This window comes from Malaclemys terrapin, chromosome 22, assembly GCF_027887155.1.
Source record: "Malaclemys terrapin pileata isolate rMalTer1 chromosome 22, rMalTer1.hap1, whole genome shotgun sequence".
Lineage (NCBI taxonomy): Eukaryota > Metazoa > Chordata > Testudines > Emydidae > Malaclemys > Malaclemys terrapin.
This window is the reverse complement of record NC_071526.1, coordinates 12,683,328-12,710,225: the sequence shown is the minus strand read 5'-3', so window position 1 is coordinate 12,710,225 and position 26,898 is coordinate 12,683,328. Positions and strand designations below refer to the sequence as shown.

General features: G+C 45.6%; 1 protein-coding gene across 1 annotated transcript in view; it reads left to right on the top strand.

The window, feature by feature from the left end:
- The first annotated feature begins 3,534 nt into the window (after positions 1-3,534).
- The window catches only part of LOC128827675 (bone morphogenetic protein 8A-like), a 36,138-nt gene continuing 12,774 nt past the window's right edge, over positions 3,535-26,898 (top strand). The window contains exon 1 of the mRNA XM_054011670.1: positions 3,535-4,903. Within this exon, the coding sequence (XP_053867645.1) occupies positions 4,501-4,903 (403 nt within the window). The 5' untranslated portion in view covers positions 3,535-4,500. The remainder of the gene's footprint in view (positions 4,904-26,898) is intronic.

Sequence of the window (26,898 nt, the reverse complement as noted above, 5' to 3'; positions counted from 1 at the left end):
TGGACTGTCCGGGGAGAGAGAAGTGGTCGGTTCCACGGTGGAGCAATACATCAGAACATGCCGTCATTAAAGACTCAGGTTAATAATGTGAGCCACAGAAAGTGAAAGCTCTGGGAAATTGGCTTGCAAAGCAAAAGAACAGCATGGAGCAATCTCGGGTTATACAGCTGACCCAGACAAACCCTGCTCCAGTTTAAAAGCGGCATGTGGCTGTACTATGGGAAGCAAAGCAATGTGTTGTCTTAACATGCCTGTCATTGCCAAGAGTGCAGCACATACTGCTGCATGTGACCAGGGAACATAACGCATTTTGGATCCTGCTGTAGGATGTACTGGGTTTTAAAGTCCCCCTAGCCCAAGCTGTGTAAAGTCAGTACGAGCCCTAGGGGAGCAAACAGTAAAATCTAGATCGAGTTGGCTTGGAAAACCAAGTCCCCCTCTTCCTGTCACATTCTCTCTTCCTACACCTGCACTGCAGGGAGTGAGACCATGTGGTGCAGGTGCTTGTAAGATGCACTGCCACTGATCAAGACTGGGAATTAACTAATGCCAGGGGTAAATCTGTCTGTAGTAACCAAACCATCTTCATCCCAAACTTCACTCCCACCCCACCCCCAATTCCAGATTTATCCTTAGTGGTAGGAGCTTAGGTGCACTCAACTCAAAACCCTTTTCACTTCTTTTAACCCTGTCTCACCCCATTGTATCTTCCTGCAGTAGTCTCCCAACGCCTGTAATTCCTACTTTCCAAGGCATTGGCTTGTTTCTTGAGCTCAGTATGGTATAATTTACTGCTGCTATTTCCCACAAGTCTTCCCTGGCTTCCTCTCCAACCGATTCTAGTACAAAAGTCTCCAAGGCCTTCCCTGGATTTAGCAGGGAAGGAAAAGGGGCAATATTTCTCCAAACTTCTCTCTAATGCTCCTGTTACAGTGGTGCTCAAATACCAGATTCCTTCCTTCTCTCTCCTCATCACAAGTGGTGAATGCTGCCTTTAACATCTGCCCCCAGTCCCGATTCCGCCTAATTTGTTTCCTATAGTCAAATCTCATTTCAAGAGCTTGTCTATGTGTGAAAGTGGTTTTAGATTAAGGTAGGGTGTAAATTCAAAGTGCAATAGCTATTCTTGACTAATTCCAGCTGTGGGCACTCAATCTGGAATAAAAGTGACTTGTTCCTGTTTATTTGAACCCGTTTTCAAAGCAGGTTAAGCTAAACAGGAACAAGGCACTCTTGATTCCTGAACTTTCCTGGAAGGGCCTGTCTCTAATGACTACACATTCTACTCCGTGAGCCATTCAGTTTACTGCAACTCTCCTTCCCACATCTACAGCTGTTTTATTTGTACTGGAATGTATTGACTGTCTACCTGAATGTAAATCTGTGCTATGTTGTGCCGCAGAAAGATTGCATGAAAGGTTTATCATACAAGGGGGAAAATGTGTTGAAGGAAAAAATTTAAGTGAATTCTTTCAAGGGAATATCTGAGAACTCCACGATCCCGCCCCATCATAGAGCTCACTGCACGTGCAGTGTACCTGCATCAAAGTTGTTTGCTACAGCGGCTGTGAGATCTATAACCTATGTGCTTCCTAATGAAAGTGACATTCTCACCTATCGTATATCTCAGGTCCATAATTTATATTACAAACTCTTGGGGCAGAGATGTGGCTCAGTGTTAACTGAGAGGCTCCTAGCACACTTATGGGCTTGTAAAATATTAATACGTTTGGCTAGCGATGTCAGAAAACTCAGTAATTCCCTAAATTCAACCCTTGGGGACCCGCTACTCATTTTCAGATGTCAGTGTGTGTAAAAATGTACATTGGACTACATGAGCCTGCAAGTCCTGAGCAGAATTCTTCTAGTCTAGTTCCTCTTAATCCTCTAATCCGGCGGGTCTCAAATTTTACTGGTGACCCCTTTCATGCAGCAAGCCTCTGAGTGCCACCCCCCTAATAAATTAAACACCCTTTTAAATATATTTAACACCATTATAAATGCTGGAGACAAGCAAGGTTTGGAGTGGAGGTTGACAGCTCCTGACTCCCCATGTAATGACCTTGCGCCCCGCAGTTTGAGAACCCCTGCTCTAACCTAGGTAACTAATCCATTTTGAAGTGTCTTTACATAGATCTCACAGTTAATGTGCTCATTGTCCCTTCAAAGCCAAGTTTGCTAAATGTTAGTTAATATGCTTGATGCTACACAAGTTGCAATGGGAATGGCTTTGCAAGTTTACTATTTTCATACCTGCATTTTGTCCCTGTTGTGTCTGTCTCGGTCACTCCAGGTACCTAACACCAGTGCAATAGCATAAGTAATTCTGCATTACTGGGACTCAGAGATACTACAAGCAAAGCAATATTTTTTGAAAATGGGGTGATTTGAAATTGTCAGTGTTTTAAATGTTGTTCCTTGACTATTGATTGTTGTTGCATTGAGCAGTACTTGTCACTAGCACCTGCCACGTTTTAGTGACATGTTTTGAAAAGCTCTTTATTTAAGCAAAGGTCACTGCAACAGGAACAGGATGTAAAACGAGTCTGCAGTTCAATTCAAAACGTGCTTATCTTTTCTAAGACAACCATTGATTCTGATCTTGAATAGGGCCAGTTTTCACTACTTGAACACTATTCTACAGGGGAAACCTTGCTCCACATCATTTCCGATTGTCCTGAGTGTGCATTGTAGACAAAACACACTCATGGACAGAACTCCAGTGGTTCCCAGGAACTCTTCCTATGACAACCAACTGGTAGAATTGAAAAGTACCGTAGTGCCCATCGTTGGTAGTCTCACCTACACCTTCTGTCTTCTGGAACTACATTATATATAGACCTGAGCAAATAAACTTTTCTCCCTCCGTTTGCTGGCTTGTACTAATAAATAAATAACTTTTGGTTTGGGTCAACCTAAAAGGCCATGTTTGCAAAACTTTCAGCAAACCGATTTGTTGTTAAAAAATTGTTTCAGGAGGACCGAAACTTCATTTCAAACTAAACTGAAATGTTTCATTTTGGTTCTGAGGTTTTAAATTTTTAAATAAAATAATTTTTAAACAAGCCCTTTTGAATAAACAATGTAAATGTTCTGTTTTGAAACCGTCAGAACAAAAGGTTTGATTTAAAAAAAAAAACGGGGTGGGGGTGGCTGGCATGAGTGCATGCCCTAAATCTGCATTTTTGTAAGAAAATGGTGGTGGGAAAATGTTTGCCTCACTCTAATTCTATGCGCTGCAGATTGTCCAGACCCACAAAGCCTTTCATTTTGAAGAGCATGTTGCTATGAAGATTCACGTTTGTCAGCTCAGTACTACCTGCTGGATAAGAATCTGCACCTGGGAACGGTTTCTACCCCCCGTGTTAACACGAAGTTCCAGTCACTAGGGCGAAGTGTCAGAGTTAAGAGCAGAGCCAGGAGAGGGCAGTGGATACCAACCAACCCATCCCACCTTCAAACCGGACCTACCAGCCCAGGAAAGTTCCCACTCGCGGGGTGGGGCTTATTGCCATCCAGGCAGCAGAGCGGGTGTGGAGGGGAGGCAGAGCCGAGCCATTCTGGGGCCAAAAGGGGCTTTTTTAGTCCTTGCCCGGCCTGTGCCGCAGGGAAAGCCGCATCACCGAGCACTGGCTCCAGATGCCCCAGCTTTTAGCTGGAAGCCCCGATTTCCGTGGCCGAAAGCTTGGTGCCAGGGCCAACCCCTCGCTCGTCTCTCCGTGGGGCCCAGCTCAGCCCCGGCTGCGCCCGCAGAACCGCGGGCCTCTGGGCAGCCCGCTCTCTGCGCCCCTTCTCGAGGGGGAGGGGGATGAAAATCCCCCACAGCTGCGCGGCCAGCGCAAGAACTAACACCCGGGAGGCAGGAGGAGCGCAAAGCCCCAGCGGAGCCCGGGGGTGGTGGGCTGGGAGGGAGCGCTGCGGGGCGCCATCTAGCTCGGTTTTTCCAGTGCGGCTGGCTCGCTCCTACCCAGGTGTTTGGAGAGCTGCGCCGACGCGCAGCGCTGCGCCCTGAGCTACCCCAGCTCGACGCCACTTGCGCTCAGCCGCAGGGCCGCCCGGCCAGGGGCCCCTTTAGCCTAGGGGGGGGCCGAGCGAGGGTGCGGGTTTTGCTGTACAGCCACGTGCGCCGGGTCCTGGCGATGGTTAAAGCGCACACCCAGCAACAGCTCTGCGCGTAAAGGCCCAGGGCAGAGCGGTGCCCGCCTGCTATAGACGCCTGGCTGGCCGGGGGGTCCCCCGGGCTGGCTGAATGACTCCGGGGCAGTTCCGCGTCCCGCGCCCGGCGGGGAGAGCCTGAGCTAGGAGCTGCTGCGCTTGGGCTCCGATTTCCAGCTTCCGCCTTCGGAGAAGAGGCGCCCGCAAGGCCCCGCACCTGGCGCTGGTCTGGCCGCTGCCCGTTCCCACGCGCGCCGGCCAATGGGCGGCTGGTGAGGCCGGCGGGGCGCAGCGCAGCCCGTGCGCCCCCGGGAGCGGAGCGCACGGGCCCGGCCGGCAGAGGCGATGCGGCTGCTCTGCGGGGCTCTGCTCTGGCTCTTGGGGCTCTTGTGTGACCTGGGGGATAGCAGCTTCCTCCGGAGCCATCTCCATGCCTCCAGCTTCCTGCACCGCCGGCTAAGCTGCCGGGAGAAGCGGGAGATGCAGCGGGAGATCCTGTCCATCCTCGGGCTGCCGGGCAGACCCCGACCCAAGGCCTCCGCCGGGGGCAAGCTGCCCTCCTCCGCTCCCCTCTTCATGCTGGACCTGTACCACGCCATGGCCAGGGAGGAGGAGGACGAAGAGGAAGATCAGGTGGGCTGGGGCCGGGGGGTCTCCCGGCCCGTGCTGACCAGCTTGAGTATCCAGACGCCTCCTTTGGGAAGAGTCATCAGCCGGGCGGACACGGTCATGAGCTTTGTCAACATGGGTAAGTGCTGAGCGCCCAAGCGGCTGGAGAGACCAGGACCCCGCAGGGCGGGTGGGGCCCTGCCTGGGCTTGGGCACCTGCCGCCCGCTTGCTCAGGCGACTTTCTTCACCTCTTCTCGGTCCACCCACAGGCTCCAGTTACTAGATTCAAGGGGCCCAGGCCAGTGGGGACCATTGGGAGCCTCTGGCCCGGCCTGTCCCGGCCCCCTGGATAGCCCAGAACTTCCCCCGGGGAATTCCAGCGCAGGTGTTTAAGACAAAACAGCCAACCTGTGGCTGTATCCAAATGCCCCCTGACCAGCTGTCTGATTGCAGGGCTTTCTTCAGCCAATGCACAACCGGTTCCACTATCAGGAGTTAAGGGTTAGAGCAGCTTTTTGTCTAAAGCACAACTCTCCTTGGGGCTCTAAAATCCTCAAATGGCCTTGAAATTAGTGCCTGGTCTCCTGGCCGATTGGCCTGGTTCTTTTCTGTCATTTCTCCCCCCGCCCCCCATTGTTCTCATTTCCCTCCTTTGAAAGTTGTCTGCGTTCAAATTATTTTTCTGACACTTATGCCCCCCCCCCCAAATCATTAACACCTATTGTTTTTCATCTGTGTTTGACCCACCTCTCACCCTTTATTCTGGGGCCCGGTTTCTAAAGGCCAATGCTTTTCCGTGTTGTCCCAGGCTGCTGGGGGATTTCTGTCCCTTTATTTCAAGCTAAGCTAGCAATGCTTCTCTCCTAGTTATTTCTTCACTTGATGTCTGGTTTGTGACAATTTGCATGGACTCTCTTGCCGGTTATTCAGTAGTCTGTTAAGCCTCTGGATGTTTGTGACATCAAAGATGATGTAATGTGGAGGTGACAGCTTTGTCCTCAAACCATCCTAGATATGAAGGGCCTGTTGACTGCTTCCAGTCTTACATGACCATGCAAAGTGCTAGATGTATCATATGGCCTAGTGGCTAGAGCACTGAACTGGAAAGATGTGGGTTCTCTTCCCAGCTCGTCACTGGCCTGCTGGGTGACTTTCGGCATGTCACGTCCCCTTGTTGTGCCTCAGTTTCCCCATCTGTGAAATGGGAACAATGATCGTGATCCTCCTTTTGTGAAGTGCGTTGAGACCTTCTGATGAAAAGAACAATTAGACTCTGGAACTCATTGCCACAGGAAGTCGGTGAGGCCAGGAGCTTAACAAAATGGAATTGGACCTTCATCTGAATAACAGGAAGTTCCAGAGTTGTCATCATAATTAATTGAAACAAATTTTGTGAAAGGCATATTAAACCTAATGCATCGGGACTTAAGCCAATCCCTGTTGCAAATCAGGGTGAGACCTAATGGGGAGGGGAGCAGATGGCCCCACATCTGCCTTCTGCCGGGTTCTTGAACCTTCCTCTGAATTAGCTGAGCTAAATGGACCTTGAGTCTGATCCAATCTGGCAATTCCTGAGATCCTAAAACTTTATTCTCAGCACCCCACAGGGAAACCCACTAATAACCTGGCCGGTTTGTTTACTGTTAGACTGGTGTATAACCTAAACCTAATTTAAACATACTAGAACTCGCTAAGTTACCATTACCCAGGGTTCCTGAACTGTTGTGTGCGCCTGTGTGAGGCAACACATGGCTGGATGGCATCACAAAAGCAGCACCCGGTAGCCTGGCTAAACTCGCGAGAGGATAGAGTTACCTTATTCTGACTGGGTTACACTTTTACTGTCCATAGACCTAGCAGGGATGCCACTGTTTGAGTTTAGGACACAAAAATAATTTGAATCTGTGTGACTCTCTTGGGAGATTCTACAACGCACCCTTGCGACCACCGTACACTTTGTTACTTATGTACTACCGCTATGTCCTTAACCTCGCATACCGGGCTGCTCTCTTCAGACACCAGATCTTTACTAGGAACAGAAACCTCACTACTAAATTTAACTTCCTCCTAAACCCCACAGACCAAACCTCTCTGCTTTATTGTAGAGCTCCATAAAGAGCTGGCTGTTGCTAGTTATTATACCATTAGCTTGCTGGCATCCTACACACAGATGTGGGTCTTGTGCCGCATCCTTTGGAAACAAAGCCTTTGGGAGGCTGGACAGTACCTCTAGGTGCCATCCTCTGTTTATAAAGCTGACTTCATGAGTGATTTGTGGTGGAACGTGGATATGAGGGCCTCCTATGATGGAGACTCCATTTCAGTGTCAAAAGATATCACAGTGGTCCCAGAAAATAAATGCATTGCTGTTAGCCTGCGTGAGAAGCCTGCTAAAATGGGGTGGGATGTGGGGGAGCAGAAAGGGGAGAAACTAGACCAGAAAATGCCTGTTTGGCACAAATTTGGCAGTAACTTTGTCCCTGCTGGGGATACCCTGGGTCAGCCTAACCAGGTTCGTCTCTTCTACAATCTCCAGTTTAAAGACCAGGCTGTGAAACTGTAACCCAAAAGTTATGTCCACCTTAACACGCTGGAAAAGGTGGAAATCCGCAAATGCCTTCGAAAGCAACTGCCTCGGGAAAAGGCTGGATGTTAAGTGGACTGGATTTACAACTGCTGATCTCCAAAGTTATCCAGAAAAGGAGGTGGAAATATTGGGGACGTGTGGTAAGAGCGAAGACCGAGTGTCTGCTGTTGCAGGCTTGCCATTAAGCAGCTGGAGGAGGAACGTGTAAAAGGGGCCACGAAAGAACCCCTCTGTCGACCAGTGCTCAGAGAGTCCGTCTACACTGCAATAAAGGGCACAGCTGCAGCCGGCCCAGGTCAGCTGACTTGGGCTCGGGTTGTGGGGCTCAAAGTTGCAGTATAGACGCCCGGCCTCTGAGACCCTGCGAGGGAGGCGGGTTTAGACCAAGCTTGAATGTGACACTGTCATTTTTAGCCCCGCAGCCCGTGCCCAAGTCAGCTGACCCAGGCGCTGAGACTCGGTGCTGTGGGTTTTTTTATTGCAGACGTACCCAGAGAGGGAACACTCGTGGGGCTTAACAACAGAGAGGACATGCAAGGATTGGCCCAGGATAGACAGGGATGGCAGAGCCTTTTGTGCCCTGAGTAATGTCTGATGCTGCGGGATGGAGTCAGGTTCAGATCTGTTCCAACACACGACGGCGTCTGTAGGTTGTGGAAGCGGACTAGGATGATAAACTCACCTAATTTTCAGCAGCCGTGTATTAGTAATTCACTCTTATCAGAACTGACTTCAAAATACAGGGCCAGATCTGCCCTGATGTAAGTGGGCACAACTCCGATTGGAGTCAACGGGCACTGCGTCGCTTCCAATTTTGGCATACGTGGGCCCAGAGATCCACCAAACAGGAAGGATTGATGACCATGGAGCAGAGCGTGCAGGGGACACACCAGCTCCTCTCTTCCAGCAACAGGGTGGAACAAGCTAACGACGTCAGGACACTGAATCAGGATTATTATTATGCCCAAATAAATCTGTTTGTGGAATGTCCTGGGGACAACTTTTTGTTTGAGAAGGTGGAGAAAGTAGCCAGTGGGACAGCCAGTTTAGACTGGAGTCTGACTAACAGCGAGGAATTGCTTGCAGATCTGAAGGTTGAAGGCAGTTTGGGGGGGAAAGTGATCATGAAATGGTAGATTTCTTTAGTCCAAGGAAAGGAAGGAGTCAGAGCAGCAGAATAAGGACAGTGGACTTCAAAAAAGGAAACTTTAACGAACGCGGAGAACTGGTAGGTAAGGTCCCATGGGAAGAAAATCTAAGGGATAAGAGTTCAGGAGAGCTGGCAAAGAAGCTATTAAAGACACAACAGCAAACTACCCTGATGCAGAGGAAGTATAGGAAGAATAATAACAGGCCAATATGGCTTAACCAGGAGCACTTCAATGACCTGAAAATCAAAAAGGAATCCTAAAAAAAAAATGGAAACATGGACAAATGGCTAAGGCTGAGTACAAACAAATACCACCAGCATAGAGACAAAAAAGGGCTAAGGCACAAAACGAGTTACACCCAGCAAGGGACATAATAGGCAACGAGAAGAGGTTCCCTACATAAATTAGGAGCAAGAGAGAGATGAAGGCAAGTGAAGGGCCTCTACTTAGCAGGGAAGGAGAATGAATAACTGATGATATCAAGAAAGCTGAGGTGTTTGATGCCAGTTTTGCTTCAGCCTTCACTAAAAGGGTTAAGGGTGACCAGATTCTTAGCACAATTAATATTAACCACAAGGGGGAAGGAACACAAGCCGGGGAATGAACAGGTTAAATATTCAGATGAGCTAGATATATTCAAGGTAGCAGAACCTGGGGAAATGCATCTGAGGGTACATATGGAATTAGCTGAAACAATCTCAGAACCATTAGTGATTCTTCTATATGAGTTCTCAAAGGTACAGCTGAGGTCCCAGAGGACCAGAGAAGGGCAGACATAGTACCTACCTATCTTTAAAAAGGGGGACAAAGAAGACCCAGGGTATTATAGAGCAGGCAGTCTAACTTCTATACCTGGAGAGATACTGGAACAGATGATTAAACAATCAATTTTTAAGCACTTAGAGGATAATAGGGTTACAAGTAATATCCTGCATGGATTTGTCAAGAACTAATCATGCCAAACCAACCTATTTTCCTACTGGCCTAGTGGATGGGGTGGAAGTGGTAGACGTGATGTATCTTGATTTTTAGTAAGGCTTTGGGCGCAGTCCCACATGACATTCTCATAAGAAAACTAGGGAAATGTGGTCTAGATGAAACTACTATAAGGTGAGTGCAAAACTGGTTGAAAGACCATACTCAAAGGGTAGTTACACCCTCCCAGTTTGACAACAACACCGGGTCAGTCCTGGGGCCGTTGGTCAATATTTTCATTAATGACTTGGATAGCAGAGTGGAGAGTGTGCTTATGAAATCTGTGGCTGATATCAAGCAGGGAGGGATTGCTAGCATTTTGGAGGACAGGATTAGAATTCCAAACATCCTTAACAAACTGGAGAATTGGTCTGAAATCAATAAGATGAAATTCGATAAAGATAAGTGCAAAGTACTTCACTGAGGAAAGAAAAATCAAATGCACGATTACAAAATGGGAACTAACCGGCTAGGTGGTGGTACTGCCGAAAAGGATCTGGGGGTTAGAGTGGATCACAAATTGAATCTGAGCCAAGAACGTGATACCGCTGTGAAAAAGGCTAATATCTTTCTGGTGTGTAATAACAGGAGCGTTGTATGCAAGACACAGGAGGTAATTATCCTGCTCTACTCAGTCCTGGTGAGGCCTCAGAAGCTGGAGTACTGCATCCAGTTAAGGGTACCACACTTGACAAATCGGAGAGTGGTCAGAGGAGAGCAACAAAAATGATAAAAGATTTAGAAATCCTGACCTACGAGGCAAGGTTAAAACCCACCAACTTGAGCATGTTTACTCTTGGGAAAAGAAGACTGAGCGGGGACCTGATAAGTCTTCAAGCATGTTAAGAGCTGTTATAAAGAGAATGGTGGTTCTCCATGTCCACTGAAGGTAGGACAAGACTTAATGGGCTTAATCCGCAGCTAGGGAGATCAGGAAAAACTTTCTAACTACAGTATAAGGGTAGTTAAGATCTGGAATAGACTTCCAAGGGAGGTTGTGGAATCCCACTATTGGAGGTTTTTGAGACCAGGTTGGACACACTCCTGTCAGGGAAGTTCTAGGTTGATTTGGTCCTGCTTCAGCGCAGAGGGCTGGACTAGATGGCCCTGAAACGTATTCAGCATCGTCAAATGTATTTAGCGTCCTAACTTCCATTGAAATCAGTGGGCATTAGGAGCTTAAATACCTTTGAGGACCTGGGCCCACATTACACCCTGAACGCTCTCTAACGAGGCGTGCAAATGGAGAGAGAGAGAGAGCTGGGTGGCTTTGTCTTGCCTGTGACGCAGGTCACTTCCTCTCTTTAGGTAATGCTAAAAGCCCCCTGGCCTGGGCTGAACTTTCTTGATTTATTTATTTATCTGTGATGCTTTAATACAAAGGAGTTCTGAGAAACAGAGGGAGGGAAGGACCCCTCGAGGATGTTCGACTCTGACCCAAGTTACTTAGCATGGAACAGTGCATTGCAGATGATGGTCGACAGGCCCGATTCAGTGATGACTTGGCCTTCAGAGATTCCAGGCATGGCTCGAATCCCTGGCTCGGAGATACTTCTCAGGAACAAGGGCCCGTTTTTGGCCTTTGTATGCACCAGAGTGCATCCAACAACAGGGGACCCCACAGCTCCGAACCAGTCATTTCCCCCCCCCCCCCCCCCGAGTGGTATGGAGACTCCGCAGTTCCTCAGTTTTCACGTGTATTTTTTGGTAAAAGTCACGGACAGATCACAGGCTTCCGTGAATTTTTCTTTATTGCCTGTGATCTGTCCATGATGTTTACTAAAAAATATACGTGACAAAATTTTAGTCTTAATCATGTTAGGTGTGTGTAGGACCCGTGGCTCATGAAAGTTGTGTTGAGGATGGGGGATATTGATCATTCTAGCAGGGGAGATATATCTGCAGGTTTCACATCTGTTGTTCTGGCAGGGTCTGGTGCTGCTTTGAATTGCTGTGTCCTAGTGATGAGGAGCTGGGTGAGATTTTGGGGCGGGAGGAGAGGGTTGTTTGAAGGCCAGAAGAGTGGGTTCGTGAAAGATTTATTTCAGGATGTGGACCCCATCAAGTATAGGTTGTAACTGTTTGATGGTACCCATATGGATTCTAGTGTGGGGTGGCAGGTGACAACTAGGGGTGTACAGTGGGTGGGGTTTTTCCCCCTGTGCTGAAGCAGGTTCTTCTGGGGTATTTGGGTGACCTGTTCTATGACACAATTGACTCTGGTGTGTCCTTGTTTAGTGAAGGTGGATTTAGGTGTGTATCCTGGACTACTTCTTTGGAGCAAATTCTGGGGTACCTAGTACCTGGCTGTAGATAACCGATTTCATGATGTGTCCGGGGCGGGGGAAGGGGTTGCTGGATATGTGGACGTAAGTGTGGTGATCTGTGGTTTAGATGGTTGTAACCCAACCATTTCACTAGCAAACAAAAATAATGAAACGTCTGATTCACTAGGGCGCTGCAAAATTACATTTTAAAATGAAAGTACTTTATATCCATCAGAATTAAAACAAAAAATTACAAATGCTAGCCCTGTACTTGCATGTTTGTGTGAGTTGTACTAGTAGAAGAATGAAGTGTATAATGAAAGGCTGTCAGAGAACCTTAGCAGCACTAATGCATGCCACTGTCTGTAACTAACACACACACACACACACACACACACACACACACACACACACACACACACACACACACACACACACACACACACACTATCTCCCGTACTATCTCCGGTCTCCTTACACATCAAAACAGACCTACCTTTTTTTAGTCCCTCCCCTACAAACCTTCTCCACCCATTGCCTGCAGGGCAAGCTCACCTTTGGAACTGTTTGTGATAGGACCAGGTCTGGGAGCCGTATTGCCCCATCGGCATGTTCCAAACTTTTAATTTAAGGTTCCAGTCACCTTCATTTCAAAAGGAAACTTAAAAACTGCCTCGTGCTCCCAACCCCAGAGCTAGTGAGAGAAGAAGCCAGAGAAGCTGTAGGAACCTGATGCAGCCTTCAGGGAGTTACTATCCACTCCGGTTATTTTGGGAAATACAGACGAGGAGCCACCCATTTTAATGATTTACTTATGACCCAGGAATTTGAGCTGGGCAGCCCAGTACCTACTAAGGATATTTTCTTTCTTTGTCACACTCAGTGGGTAGGCCCAGTCAGTAAGAACCAGTCTGGGGTAGTCACTCCGCAAACGACGGGGTTATGTGGGGAAGGATTGAGCCATTTTAGGATAAACTGGGATTCATATTACCAAGACAGGGTGGCCTGGATGCATGTTCTATAAAATGACCTGGATGTGACTTTCTGACAATACAAATGCAGCCCCTTTCTGAGACTTCTGAAGCCCTGGCTGCTTTAAAGAGGGGTTTTTCTACTTGCCAGTTCTAGACTGAATCTGCCTGAAAATGCCTCCTCCCCCCGAGGAGCCAGAGAACGAAGACAGGTCTTCTCTGAGCTGTGTAGCTATTTCGCTCCTAATAAACATAACAGGGAGATAGCAGAACCCTCCATGTTTACCCAGTAAACTCACCTGCAGAAAGGCATCTAAGAGATACAGTCAAGTCAGTTTCAAAAAGTCATTTTTTGTGGGTCTATAACATTGTCCTAGTTCTAAAATGTGTTCCTCTCCCCTGCTGCTACGTGCAAACCTTGCACAAATTAAATGTGAGGGCCAGAGACTCGCCTGACAATACACCTGCCTGTGTGCAAAGTGCTGTCAGATACATGAAGCAAACAAAACACACGTTTTGTCAGTTTCTCAGATGCCAGGTGCAAGGATATTGAGTTACGTGTTTGGTTTTTTTTAAGTGAGGGGTCTGAATTTTTGTTTTTTTTCCAATTGGCAACATCCCTTTACAAGGCTGCACAATACAACCAAGAAAATGCTCCACTTTTCCAATTTTTGCACTATGTTCTTCTCTCATTTCCATCTTTGTAATTACATGCAGTTGTTTGGCACACTAATGATGCAGGTTTAACAGACCAAGTACCACACGGAAAGCACTTAATAAAATAACCACCAGGTTGTTTTTTTTTCCCAGCCATTATAACAGGTGGCCATTTGATATAGGGCCAGCCAGCTCACCAGGACTCCCACCACTTTAGCTGTTGGCCTCCACTTACGAATCCGGGTGGAGCAGTTTTCCTTCCATCCGTTTTAGCAAGTCAGCTGAAGTGCAGCTGAAACAGCTGGGCGGGCCTGGAGCGTGGCTGGAAATGCTTTTCAGAGGTGGCCACTTAATGTAGGGAAAGTTAATATCAGAGAGATGGGAAATCTTAGGGAGACTTAATTATTACCTCTCATTAACCCAAGGGATTGCAAGTAGTGTTCCGTAGTGACGGCGCTGCACTTGGTTTTAAGAGCGTGCTTTTCGGAATGAAAGGTAACCCGGAGTGCTTCCGGAGTCTAGAAAACAATGCAGCGCATCTCTCACGTCCTCTTGCTGGGAGATGGGATGCTGGCTGTATTCCCCAGAAAAACTGATGTGGGATCTTTAGCTGACAGCCGCTAGAAGTGAGCAGAAAGAATTTCCATTCAGCCTGGCCACTTACTGAGGGCAGAGTTCTTGACTGCTTCCCAGCTGACCGCAAAAGCCAAGCGCAAGGTCTGAGCGCACAGTATTGCCATCTATGGGGTATTTCATCGGCATAGCTAGTTTTTACTTCAAGGTCAATTATTAGCGAAGACAAATTACCTTCAATATTAAAGGCTGCTGTTTTCCCACTCCTGCTGTTCCCTTCGTTCTCTAATGGCTTATGCTCCCTCCCTGGTTCCTGGGATGAATTTCATCTACAGTGGCTCAATCGATCAAGACATGGACTGGGGTAATTGTTTTGTGGCAAAGCTTTCTCACAAACCTGGATGAAGGATGTGTGTGTGTATGCATGCTTCCTTTAAACGTGCAGCATTTTTGTCCAGAAAGTATAATTTTTTTGCAGGGGAGGTAATGGAAGTATTAGCCAGACTCCACTGAAACCTACTTTCAAACTTCACAAAGTTTTTGTTTGGGAATTGCAGTAACAGACGTGTCTTGGAAATGAAGGGACCCAAGCAAAACGGCGTTATAATCAAGTGCAACAGAATTTCGGAACCTATTGTGAATGAATAGGTGGCTGCATTGGAGTGATCCCATCGCCTTTTGCTCCTAAGTTTGCCACAGGAGGAGCCAGGAATTGTTTAGGAAATGAGAAGCCAAGCACAGCCGCTTATCTGCCACATTTTGCAGTGTTTGGGAGTACTTCTAAATCCCTTTTTCCCCTTTGGAAAGCTTCTGTAGTTTATTTTTTCCTGGTTTCAGCTGAAGGGTAGCATCCTTCTTGCATCTCATTTAAATATATTTTAAGACTCCGAATACTTGATGTGGTTGAATATGCTGGCATCTCCTTCTAATTTAGGGTCTGAAATGGCCATTCGGAGGCAGCCAGGACTAGTAATTACAACTGATGTGTAGTTTATAGAAATGGCCCGCACACAAAAAGTTTTACAATTAAAAAAAAGGGCCTAAAAATACCTTGCAAACAGTCGAGACTTGAAGACTTGCTCTTCAGCACTGCAGAGATTTCTGGCTGGGAAGAGGGTTGAAAGGACTGAAAAGAAAGAGACTGGAATTCTGCGAGAATGCTACGAAGGTGGCCTGGAAGAACCAGTAGAGATTGCAGGATCCCAGCTCTATCCTCTGTAAGGTGCTGAGGTTAGAGAAGCAAGGAGAGCCCCATAGCACATCTGGAACTTTGCTTCACTCTGGGGAGAGGCTCCTTCAGAAAGTGGTTTTATTAGATGCAAGACCAGAGGGGCAATTTCAGCCTTTCCTCGGGCCGGCAGCTGCTTGAGAAAAACAGCAGCCCGGCTTTCTCACACTGAACTTCACTTTGTTCCCCCAGGGTCTCTCTCTCGCTGTCTGCCCTTCCCTGAATTAAAATAACTGAGCGCGTGACAAATGAAAGGCACCTTTGAAAGCTCAATTAAGCAAGTCTGGCAGTCTTATTTATTTATTCCTCTTTTACCTATTAAGTTTTAAAAATCAGAGTGAGCCTGAAAAATAAAAGTGGAGCGGGGGGGGATCCAAAGGAGCAGAAGGATTTTGATCCCAAGGGAAGCTGCCGCTCTACTTGCTGTAAAACAGGCCTGCCAGAGGCTAAACGCCTCGGCACACAAGCTTAACCTTTACTCAGAGGTGCTGAGATGGTACGAAAGTGGTGCTGGCCCGGTGCTTGGCTGGGATCGCTTGGTGAAGGGTTCAGTCCAGCACGAGAAGAGAGAGAGAGAGTCCCAATACACCTCTGGCCTATTGCATATATAGGTTCTTATACCACGTTCGCCACCACGCTACCCGAACACCTCCAAGTGGTGCATTAAGTAGTGTGACTCTCGCCTGTCACATGTTATTTGGTCTCTCAACCTCTGTCCAAGCCTGCCCAGAACCCCCGGTGTGACTCAGCCAGCTCGCCCCCACCGCCGTGGCGTCCCTCCTCCAGCACCTGAGCTGGCTACATGAAAACTAGTGCAGGCATGTCTACACGAGCTGAATCATCCCCCCTGCCTGCAGTGTAGATGTACCCGAGTCGAAGTGCTGCCGGGATGTTTGAACAGTGTCACTAGCCGGGAGAAATACTGTGTCTTCTTTTATTGCCTTCTTCTTTCTTACCCAGTTAAGGTGTGGCCCAGAACAACCACCAGAGCTCCTTCTGCTGGGGGTCATTCGTGTTTCTCAAGCAGTTTGCTCACGAGGTGTGTAAAAGCAAATGGCCAAACTACTTAGACTCTTAAGATAGGTCCTTATTAATATTTGTGAGTGACTTGAACTCTGAATGATTCGGGCCCCTTCTCTAGGGAGGCATCTAGGACCGGAAAGAGAACCCTAGTTGTGGTTTTACTAAGGGTACATATAAAGCAAGCTGCTGTCTGATTTCACAAGTGATACCTCTCCCTATACTTAACAATATTCTAGTTTCCATGTGTAGGGACCTGTCATCCCCAAAGACTATTACCCAACTCCTACAGCCCCTCTGTTACCAGCTGTAGTGCTACAAACATGAGCACTGGCCATTGACCTCAATGGTACCACTCTGGGTAGTAAACACTACACCCAGTAGTAGGTGGCTGCAGGATTGGGCCCTATCTCTGAGCTGTCTCTGCGTTACAGGGAAGTATCAACCAATGTATAGCATAATGCAGCACAGTAAAGGGAGAGGACATTTTTGACCAAGGACATGAGGGTAAACCCCCCTCCCCCTTGTGTTATGAAGCTGGGCATAGGATTGTTAATGTCCACACTGAACAAACGGGACGTCTGACTTGAAATGTTTATCCAGCCATGCAATAAAGAAACCTCAAAACAACCCAGCTATTTTTGCACTTTACCTCCAAAAACAAATGCAGCCGGGTTAGTCTGGTCAAAGCAAAACCATGGTTTCTGGGACTGTGGATTTTCAGCCTGCTGGTTAGCTAGGCTAGTCATTCCCACCCAATCAATAATTGTAAATATTTGGACTTATCATTTAAAGATTTCCCATTCAAGGATCTCGGTGTATTTTTACAAACCTTATTTAAAGGCTTGGAACACTCCCAGGAGGGGGAGGGGAGGTATTATACACATTTTCCAGATGAGTCAACTGGGAAAGAGGTTAAATGACTTGGCAAGGTCTCAAGGAGAGATTCTGTAGCGGACTCTAACCTGAACCCAGGAGTCTTGACTCTCGGAATCTTACTCTACTGACCAGTGGTTCTCAAACTTTTTTTTGTTTCACAGACCACTTGAAAATTGCTGAGGGTCTCGGCGGACCACTTGACGATCTTTCCAAATGTTGTTTGTACCGTTGGCTAACTATTGTAAAGCGCTTTGGATAAAAGCACTATATATATATATATAAAAAAGTAATAATAATTAACGTTTTTTGTTCTACAAATAAAAGCACACAACTCATATTTTAATATCAGTAGTCTTAGCTTTCAAATGCGATGGATGTGCCCTCTCTGCCCTGCCGCGGCAGCTCCCAAGCTAGGGCTGGGAAGGAGGGGGGGTCTGTCCCGCTCTCCCCCACCATGGCAGCCCCCAAGCTGGGGCAGGGAAGGGGGGGGGTCTGTCCCTCTCTCCCCCAACCATGGCAGCCCCTGGGCTGGGAAGGAGGAGGGGGTCTCTCCCTCTCTCCCCCATTGCAGCAGCCCCCGAGCTGGGGCTAGAAATGAGAGCCGACTCTCCCCAGCAGCCGCAGCCCTGGAGCTGTGGAAAGTCGCCTCTTTGGCCATCGCAGCCCTGCACGTCCCAAATTCCCCGCATTGCTCCCTCCCACCTACCCTCTAGTCCCCCCAAGGTCACCACCTACCTTACGTGTGTCTTCTCCAGGGTCCGGGCCACGCCTGCGTGGTTCCACTAATTAGATGGGTGGCCCTTCATTCTCTTGCGCGCACCTTAGAGGGAACTATCTGTGGACTACCTGAATGGAGCTCAGTTTGAGAACCTCTGGACTAGACCATACCCGGAATGGCTGTTCGTGTTCATGTAAACTCACTGTCAATGTCTCTCTTCCCATTGCCAGGTTCCTTTTACGCTAGGATTTAATTAAAACTGATAACTTGTCAATTTTTCAACTCTCTTGGGTGACGTTATCAAAAAGGCTTTATAAAAATCGAGATCCACTGCCTTGTGTCCATTTCCCTGACACCCACAATTTGTAATTTAATGAAGAACATAACAATATTTGCCTGATCTGTCTCCTAAACCCATGTTGCTGTTCACCAAGTTTTCATTTCAGTGCACAGATCAATTACTATAGCATGTGCCCTACTAGGGTCCATAGTTTCCAAGATTAACTTTTGACCTCCTTTTGATGACTAGGTCTACATTCTCCAGCCCTCTGACACGTCCCTTGTCCTTAGTCAGAATTTCCAGTCAATAACTAGTTGTATTTTCTCTCACTACTTCTTTCAGAGTACTTAGAAGAAAATCATCAGGCACAGCTCACGGAGACAGGTTCCGTTTATTAAAGTATCTTCTATATCAACTTCCAAACTTATCACTGTTGCCTTTTTCTTCTACCAGAGAGTGAAGAAAAGGGTTAAATATATCTGCCATTAGGAATCCTCTAACTACTATTCCTTCTCTAAGATTGGTCCTACATCCTCATTGTTTTTCTTTCTATACCTGATGATTTAAAAATCTTTGGTTCAACCCCTATAAAATATGAGCCGATACATGTCTCAAATACCTCAAATCCTTTCAAAAGGACGAATGCTATGACCCTGAGAAGACTTGACTAACCCATGAGGTACATGCTAAGAATAGCAACCCTTTCCACTGTCTGGACAGGAGATTCCTCCATTAATGTCAAAGCTGCCCTTGTCTGCCCTCACATCGCCTGTTGTGGATAAGTTTACCAGGTGAGGGATTTACAGAAGAGGACATTTGGTGAGCTTCATAGTCTACAGAGAAAGTGACACATCTTGGCTTGGACCCCACTCAACATCAACCCGGGTTTGATTGACCGCGAAGGCAATGGAGCCTTCCGAACTGGTTTCGTACCGGACGTGGAATTTGTGCTGCAAAGGAATTTCGGTGGCGTTTTAGAGACAGTCCCCTTTGTCAATGTGGACAGCTGCAAACCATGGCGCATATTGTTGAGGACTGCAAAATGACTCAACTTCCTGGAGGTCTTCGTGCCTTGAGGATTGTTGATAAGAATGCTGTGGCTTGGCTTGAGTGGATTGCCTACACCAAATAAATAAATGTCAAAGCCTGAGATTTTTATCATAAGCTATAAGGAGACCTCTTAAGTGAATCAGTGGCTTTCAGAACTGCTATAATTAGATGATTATGCTTATAGGGATTCCCATACCCCTATATGCAGCAAACATGCACCTAACACATGTGGGTGATTAGCAAGTTGTTTAGTTTTCCACGCACGGCATGAAAGCAGCTTGCAAAGTATACTCATTACACACGCAGATTCCCCCCGGGAGGAACCAATCATGGTCTTTTGGAGCATTATTTTAAGTTTTACAGCAAATAAACATAAAAGGTACCTAGAGACCATCTGTGTGAATTGCGCCTGTCTGTGAGTGAGCACATGCTCCATGAGGGCCTGTTCTTGGGCAGGAGGATGCCCGATGAAAGCAACACAGGGGAGGTTGGCTGTCCTTCTTTTATTGGAACCCCTTCATTAGATTTCAGTCGGGGGAATTAGAGACAGAACAAGGAAAGGAAAAGAGGTGACGAGGTTTAAAAATCTCCTAAGAAGAGGGAAGACTGGAACACGTCATTATTATTTGTGTGTGTCACTGTAGCATTTTGGGGGTCCTTGACTAGGGCTCCCGTGTGCTAGGTGCTGTACAAACACAGCTGTTCTGTCCTATTTCACTCAGGGTGATGAGTGGCAGTTGGGCAGATGGATTAAATGTTGGTGAATATGGAACGATGAAGCCAGTGATGGAAGGAGCCAAGCAGAATTTTGAACCACGGAGCTTTAAATAGTCAGGAAAATGTCGCTTGACATCCATTTAACAAAAACGACCCTATTCCCGATTCACCCTAGCAGACACATCACTGCATCAGTCCTTGTCTGCCCACAGTGCTTTAAAATTAATAATCCCATCGCGTTTACACACACATTTACATGCACACTGACTGATTCGGACTGAGGTTTGTTTTTTTTTTAATGCAGCCTAAAAGCTTTGGATCGCCAGTTCCCAGAGGATTTGAAAATCTCTGAGCTCCCACCCACACAGCCACGAACGCTCTCACACACGCAGCTAGAAACAGCAAGAGAGTTGAGCCTCGGACACGAGACACATTCTGAAAAGTGTGGTGTGATCTCCATAACCACCCCTCAAACGGGGACACTCTGCTTTTCGTGGTCAGCGTAGGTCTCCACACCAGCCCCAAATGCAATCTACTAAAGTAGGAATAACTTCTGCAGCTGGCTGTGCATAGATGATGTTTCCAGGTCAGGACGTGCCCCATACTCCCTAGACCACACTTCATAATGTCCTTCTATTGCTTATGCCCTGCAGGAACTAAGAAGGACAAGGTGTGGGAGGGAGGGAATATCTTTTATTGGACCAACTTCTGTTGGTGAGAGAGACAAGCTTTCGAGCTTATACAGAGCTCTTCTTCTGTGTGAACTAAGGCAGGGACTATGGGGGGAGGGTTAGCTCAGTGGTTTGAGCATTGGCTTGCTAAACCCAGGGTTGTGAGTTCAATCCTTAAGGGGGCCATTTAGGGATCTGGGGCAAAAAATCTGTCTGGGGATTGGTCCTGCTTTGAGCAGGGGGTTGGACTAGATGACCTCCTGAGGTCCCTTCCAACCCTGATATTCTATGATTCTAAGTCTGGTCCCATTGAAGACAGTTTCCACAGCTTTGTGCCACACTATATACAAATGATAAGACTGCAACTGAGATTACACTGAGGATTCCTAGGTCAGCCCCCCTAAGCCTTTTGCTTTAGAACTCACCCGATCCACTGAAATGCACTAAACGAAACCAACTTTGGAATAATTACAGCACTGAAAAACACCCAGAAGAATTTTCACATTTAGCATCTCCTTGTGATGTTCCCGCCCAGACCTCCTTGATTTTTGCCACAAGAATTCCTATTGCCCTTCCCCGAATGCATGTTTATACAGCAGATAGATGACAAATTTCAAGTATTCTGGGAAAACCTCTAATTGCAGTTGTTTATAGTTTTCGAAGTCGTTAGTATGGATTTTATTAGCAAGTTGCTGATGCTGTTCCTGTATCTCTTGTCTGTCATTTCTGTATTCGAGAACTAGGAAAGTAACAGTATTCCATAGCACTGCGTCCATAAATAACCACAGCTGAGAGGAGGAAAGATAGAAATCTTGCTGTTGCCCAATGTAACTTTCTCGATAGAAATTCAATCAGCTGATCAGATCTCTCATTGATTTCTATGTACTCTGTGTATGTATACATGTCGGTTTCTGTCTCATTTTGTGTATTCTAGCTCTTGTCTCCACCTAGCACATGGCAGATTTCCTGTGTATAGATTTCTTCAGAGCAATGGTATATATCAAGTCCTCACCTAGGAGAAATTTTGGTATAACTCAGGGCATGAAAACGACATTGTTTGAGATCCAGGACTTGCAATACACCATCCTTGTTCTCTGCCAAAAAAGCATCGCTAAGCAGAGGAGTCAGTGACCTATTTAAAGTCCAATATCTTGTGAATTGTCAAGGATAGATACAAATACTTTATTCCAATGGAAAACTGAGAACTTCAGTTTTTCAAAGGTATGCACCATTTATCTATAAGACTTGCCTGGTCATTAAATATTGGACACTATAGTCATATCATTCTGAGTATCATCTTGCTTCTTCCTTCCCTAACTTTAATCCCAACACAATTTGAGCAGCTGGAAGCCTGAGAACTGCTACGGCTGAACATTGATGCATTATATAATAGTACATCATAATAAAGACCTACCAGATCTTAATATACTTTGGCAGGGCCAGTGAGGGTGCTTTCAGGGCCATGTTTTCAGCATGGATGCTTGGTCAGTGGAAAGAAATGGATCCCTGCAAGCCATCTGGACCAAAATCAAAGGCCTTCATTCGTTTCGTTATGATGCTCCCTCTGCTGTTCTAAATGGACCATTCAGTCCTAGTAGAACATTCCCTGTTAATTGGGGTGGGGGAGTAGATTAAGTTTAAGAACAGGTTATGAGACCCCAGTGCACATTGTATGCAGAACTCCTCCTTGACAAGTCGTGACTCTACTTGTCATGGCTATGGATGGGTTTAAAAAAAATTTAAAATTAATCCGGTGGCTTTGGCGCAAGTGTGCAGATGTTCGCGTGGTGGTGATTTTTGTTTTGTTTTTTTCTATGGCGAGATCAAAATGCAGGTTTCTCCTCACCAAATGTATTCTGTAACATCCTTCCACAGCACAGCTGTCCATCCCCCGGTGCCAGGCCCACACCACGAGAACAGGAAGTGCTCTCCGCATCCGCCCCAGGCTGGCCTTGCCTGATGCTTTTTATAAAATGTAGCTTGTGGTGAGCCCAGTAGCTGGAGGGAACATTTTTTAAAGACACATGGATGGATAATTAAAATCTTAGTGTTTCGTTTTGGAGAAGGGCATTTTGCTGTTCATGCCCCTTATATAAACATTCTTTGGACATTCTCTTCGCAGATTTTCCCACTGTTTTATATTAAGAACGTAAGAAGGGCCATACTGGGTCAGACCAATGGTCCATCTAGCCCAGTATCCTGTCTTCCGACAGTGGCCATTGCCAGATGGTTCAGCGGGAATGAACAGAACAGGGCAATTATTTAGTGATCCTTCCCCTGTCATCCATTTCCAGCTTCTGGCAGTTGAAGATTTAGGGACACCCAGAGCATGGGGTTGTGTCCCTGACTTTTGTGGCTAACAGTCATCAATGAAACGACCCTCTAGGAACTTACCTAATTCTTTTTTGGAATCCCGTTATACTTTTGACCTTCACAACATCCCCTGGCAATGAGTTCCACAGGTTGACTGTGCGTTGTATGAAGAAGTATTCCCTTCTGTTTGTTTTAAACCTGCTGCCTATTAATTTCATTGGGCGACCCCTAGTTCTTACACAAAGGGGTAAATAACACTTCCTTATTCACTTTCTCCACACCATTCAGGATTTCATAGCCCCCCTTAGTCGTTACTTATCTAAGCTGAACAGTCCCAGTCTTTTTAATCTCTCCTCATATGGAAGCTGTTTCAGACCCTTCGCTGTACCTTTTCCAATTGTAATAGATCTTTTTTGAGAGGGGGCAACAGCGATATTCAAGGTGTGGGCGTACCAGGGATTTATATAGTGGCATTGTGATATCGTCTGTTTTGTTATCTGTCCCTTTTCTAATAGTCTTTAACACTCTGTTCGCTTTTTTGACTGTTGTACATTGAACAGATGTTTTCAGAGACCTAGCCGTGATGCCACTACAATCGCTTCTCTGAGTGGTATCGGCGAATTTAGACTCCATCATTTTGTATGTATAGTTAGGGTTATTTTTTTCCAGTGTGCGTTACTTTGCCCTTATTACACATTGAATTTCATCTGCTATTTTGTTGCCCACTTACATGCAATCCCTTTGCAACTCCTCACAGTCAGTTTTGGACTTAACTATTTTCAGTAATTTGGTGTCATCTGCAAGTTTTGCCACCTCACTGTTCACCCACTTTTCCAGGTCATTTATGAATATGATGAACAGCACAGGTCCCAGTATAGATCCTTGGGGGACCCCGCCATTTCTTTCCATTGTGAAAACTGACTATTTATTCCTACACTTTGCCTCCTATCTTTTACCCAGTTACTCATCCATGAGAGGACCTTCCCTCTTATCCCATGACGCCTTACTTTGCTTAAGAGCCTTAGGTAAGGGATCTTGTCAAAGGCTTTCTGAAAATCCAAGTACACTAGTTCCACCGGATCACCCTTGTCCACATGCTTGTTAATACACTCAGAGAATTCTAATAGATTGGTGAGGTATGATTTCCCTTTACAAAAGCCATTTTGACTCTTCCCCCAATATATTGTGTTTATCTATGTGTCTGATCATTCTGTTATTTACTATCATTTCAACCAATTTGCCTGGTACTGAGGTTAGGCTTACCAGCTTGTTATTACCAGGATTGCTTCTGGAGCCTTTTTATTTTTTTAAATTTTTTTATTCTCCCCCCTCCCGCAACCTCCCCCGCTCAAAAAAAAAATCGGTGCTACATTAGCTACCCTCCAGTCATCTGACAGAGAGGCTGATTTAAGTGATAGGTTACATACCACAGTTCTGCAATTTTGTATTTGAGTTCCTTCAGAACTCTTGGGTGAATATCATCTGTGTAAACATATTGCTGTTTAATTTATCAATTTATTCCAAAACCTCCTGAGGAATTGTCCCAGATTGAGGTGTCAATAGAGATTTGTAACCTAAAAAGACTGATTCAGCTGTGGGAATCTCCCCCACATCATCTGAATTCTTTCCATTGGTCTTCACTGCATTTAGCTTCTCTGCAATGGCCTTGTCTTCCTTGAGTGCTCCTTTAGCACCTCAGTAGTCGAGTGGCCCCAGTGGGTGTTTGGCAGGCTTCCTGCTTCTGATGTACTTTAAAAATATTGCTATTAGTTTTTGTGTCTTTAGCTAGTTGGTCTTGTGATTCTTTCTTGGCCTACCCCGCCTAGTTATACTTTTACACTTGACTTGGCAGAGTTTATGCTCCTTTCTATTTTTCTCACTAGGATTTAACTTCCAATTTTTAAAAGATGCCTTTTTGCCTGTAACTGCCTCCATTACTCTGCTGGTTAGCCGTGGTGCCCTTTCTTTGGTCCTCTTATGTTTTTTTTTAATTGGGGTATACATTTAGTTTGAGCCTCTATTATGGTGTTTTTAAATAGTCTCCATGCAGTTTGCAGGCATTTCACCCTCATGACTGTTCCTTTTAATTTCCATTTAACTAACTAACTTCGTTTTTGTGCAGTTCCCCTTTTTGAAGTTAAATGCTACCATGGTGGGTTTCTTTGGCACGTTTCCCCCCTACAAGGTTGTTAAATGTAATTACATTACGGTTGCTATTACCTGGTGGTCCATCTATATTCACCTCTTGGACCAGATCCTGTGCTCCACTTAGGAATAAATTAAGAATTTCTTCTCCCCTTGTGGGTTCCAGGACAGTCATTGATGGTGTCTAGAAATTTTATGTCTCATCTTTTCTTGAGACGAGATAGTTGAAATCCCTCATTATTATTGCATTTTCTTCCTTTGTAGCCTCTCTAACCCCTCTGAGGATTTCACAATCACTGTCACCATCCTGGTCTGGCGGTGGTTAGTATATTCTTACTGCAATAGTCTCATTGGTCAAGCGTGGAATTAATATCCATAGAGATTCTAGGGTAGTTTGATTCATTTAAGATGCTTACTTTATTTGACTCTATGCTTTCTTTCATACACAGTGCCACTTCCCCACCCGCACAATCTACTCTGTCATTCCTATATATTTTGTATCCTGGTATTACCATGACCCATTGATTATCCTCATTCCACCAAGTTGCCAGGATGCCAGGCACTCTAGTCCACCCATCTTAATATTTAGACTTCTAGCATTTGTATATATAAGCATTTGTACATTTTGGCAATAGTTAGTTGCTTGTGTTATATTTATATTCCCTGCTAACAATGTCAAATGTATAAATGAGATACCATGCATTTAAGTGCCTGGTATGAAGATTATGGATAAAATTTTCAAAACCAGCTAAGTAAGTAAAGACCGCATGTTGACTTTGCTAGACTTTAGAATTCTAAGTGCCTAAATAATTTTTGAAAATGGGACTTAGGATCTTAGATCACTTAGGGTAACATTTTCAAAACCATCTAACCCTTAAACATATTTATTCATTACTGAAACTGAATAAATATTAATGGCTCTAGAACTTTCCATTTAAACGTTTTGTTAATTAGAAGTGACTTGGAGAGATGTGTTTTTAAGTTGTTTACAGTTGCGTGGATGTGTAGGTGAGAATGGTTTCTAAATTAATAATATATTGGGATGCCAGCTAGATTTTAAAATGAAATCTGCAAACTAGATTGATTTAATAGTTTTTGGTTTTAATACTAATTTGCTTAATGTATTATTATTATTTGATTTTTATAAATAATTCATTTTAATACCCCTTTTTGGCTGACTTCAAGAAGAACTGCTCACTATTTTAACACTGGGTTTGTGTAAGAAGTTACTTGTATTTCAGAAATAGGACTTTTTGGTTTTTAATCATTTAATTCTGTCCTTTCATTACAGACAATGGTATTTCTAACTCACCGTTAAAAGAGAATCTTTATATCCGATAGCGTAAATGCTAAGGTTAGAGCTGATCAGATTTGTGTGTGTGTGGAAACTTTTGACTTTCCCTCAAAACACCAGGAAGTCTTTGGTTTTTCAACAAAATGCTGCATTTCCACCGAAAGCAGATGCTTTCTGTGAAAATGTTCATTGTGCCAAAAACATAATTCTCTGTCTAAAAGCAGTTTTAATGGGAAAATGTCAACCGGGCCTAAACAAGTTATACAGCTGGGGGAGAAAAGGACGAACCGATCAGGTTTTTTCTTTGATTTTTCCAAATTGTTATGTGGCAATAATAAAAGCAAATGAAAACATATCAGTTTGATGTTGTATGCAGTGGTGGTGTAGCTTTGTTGGTCCCAGGATGTTAGAGAGACAAGGTGGGGGAGGTAATAGCTTTTCCAGGACCAACCTCTGTTGGTGAGAGAGATGAGCACTCTTCTGCGGGTAACCTGTAGAACAGAAGTTGGTCCAATAAAAGATATTCCCTTACCCACTGTGTCTCACTAATCACTCAGCTGAGCGTTGATAGAATTTCTCACTTGAATATTAAACTGAAAGTGCAGCTGACTGGCTGGGAAACAGGCCACTTTCAACT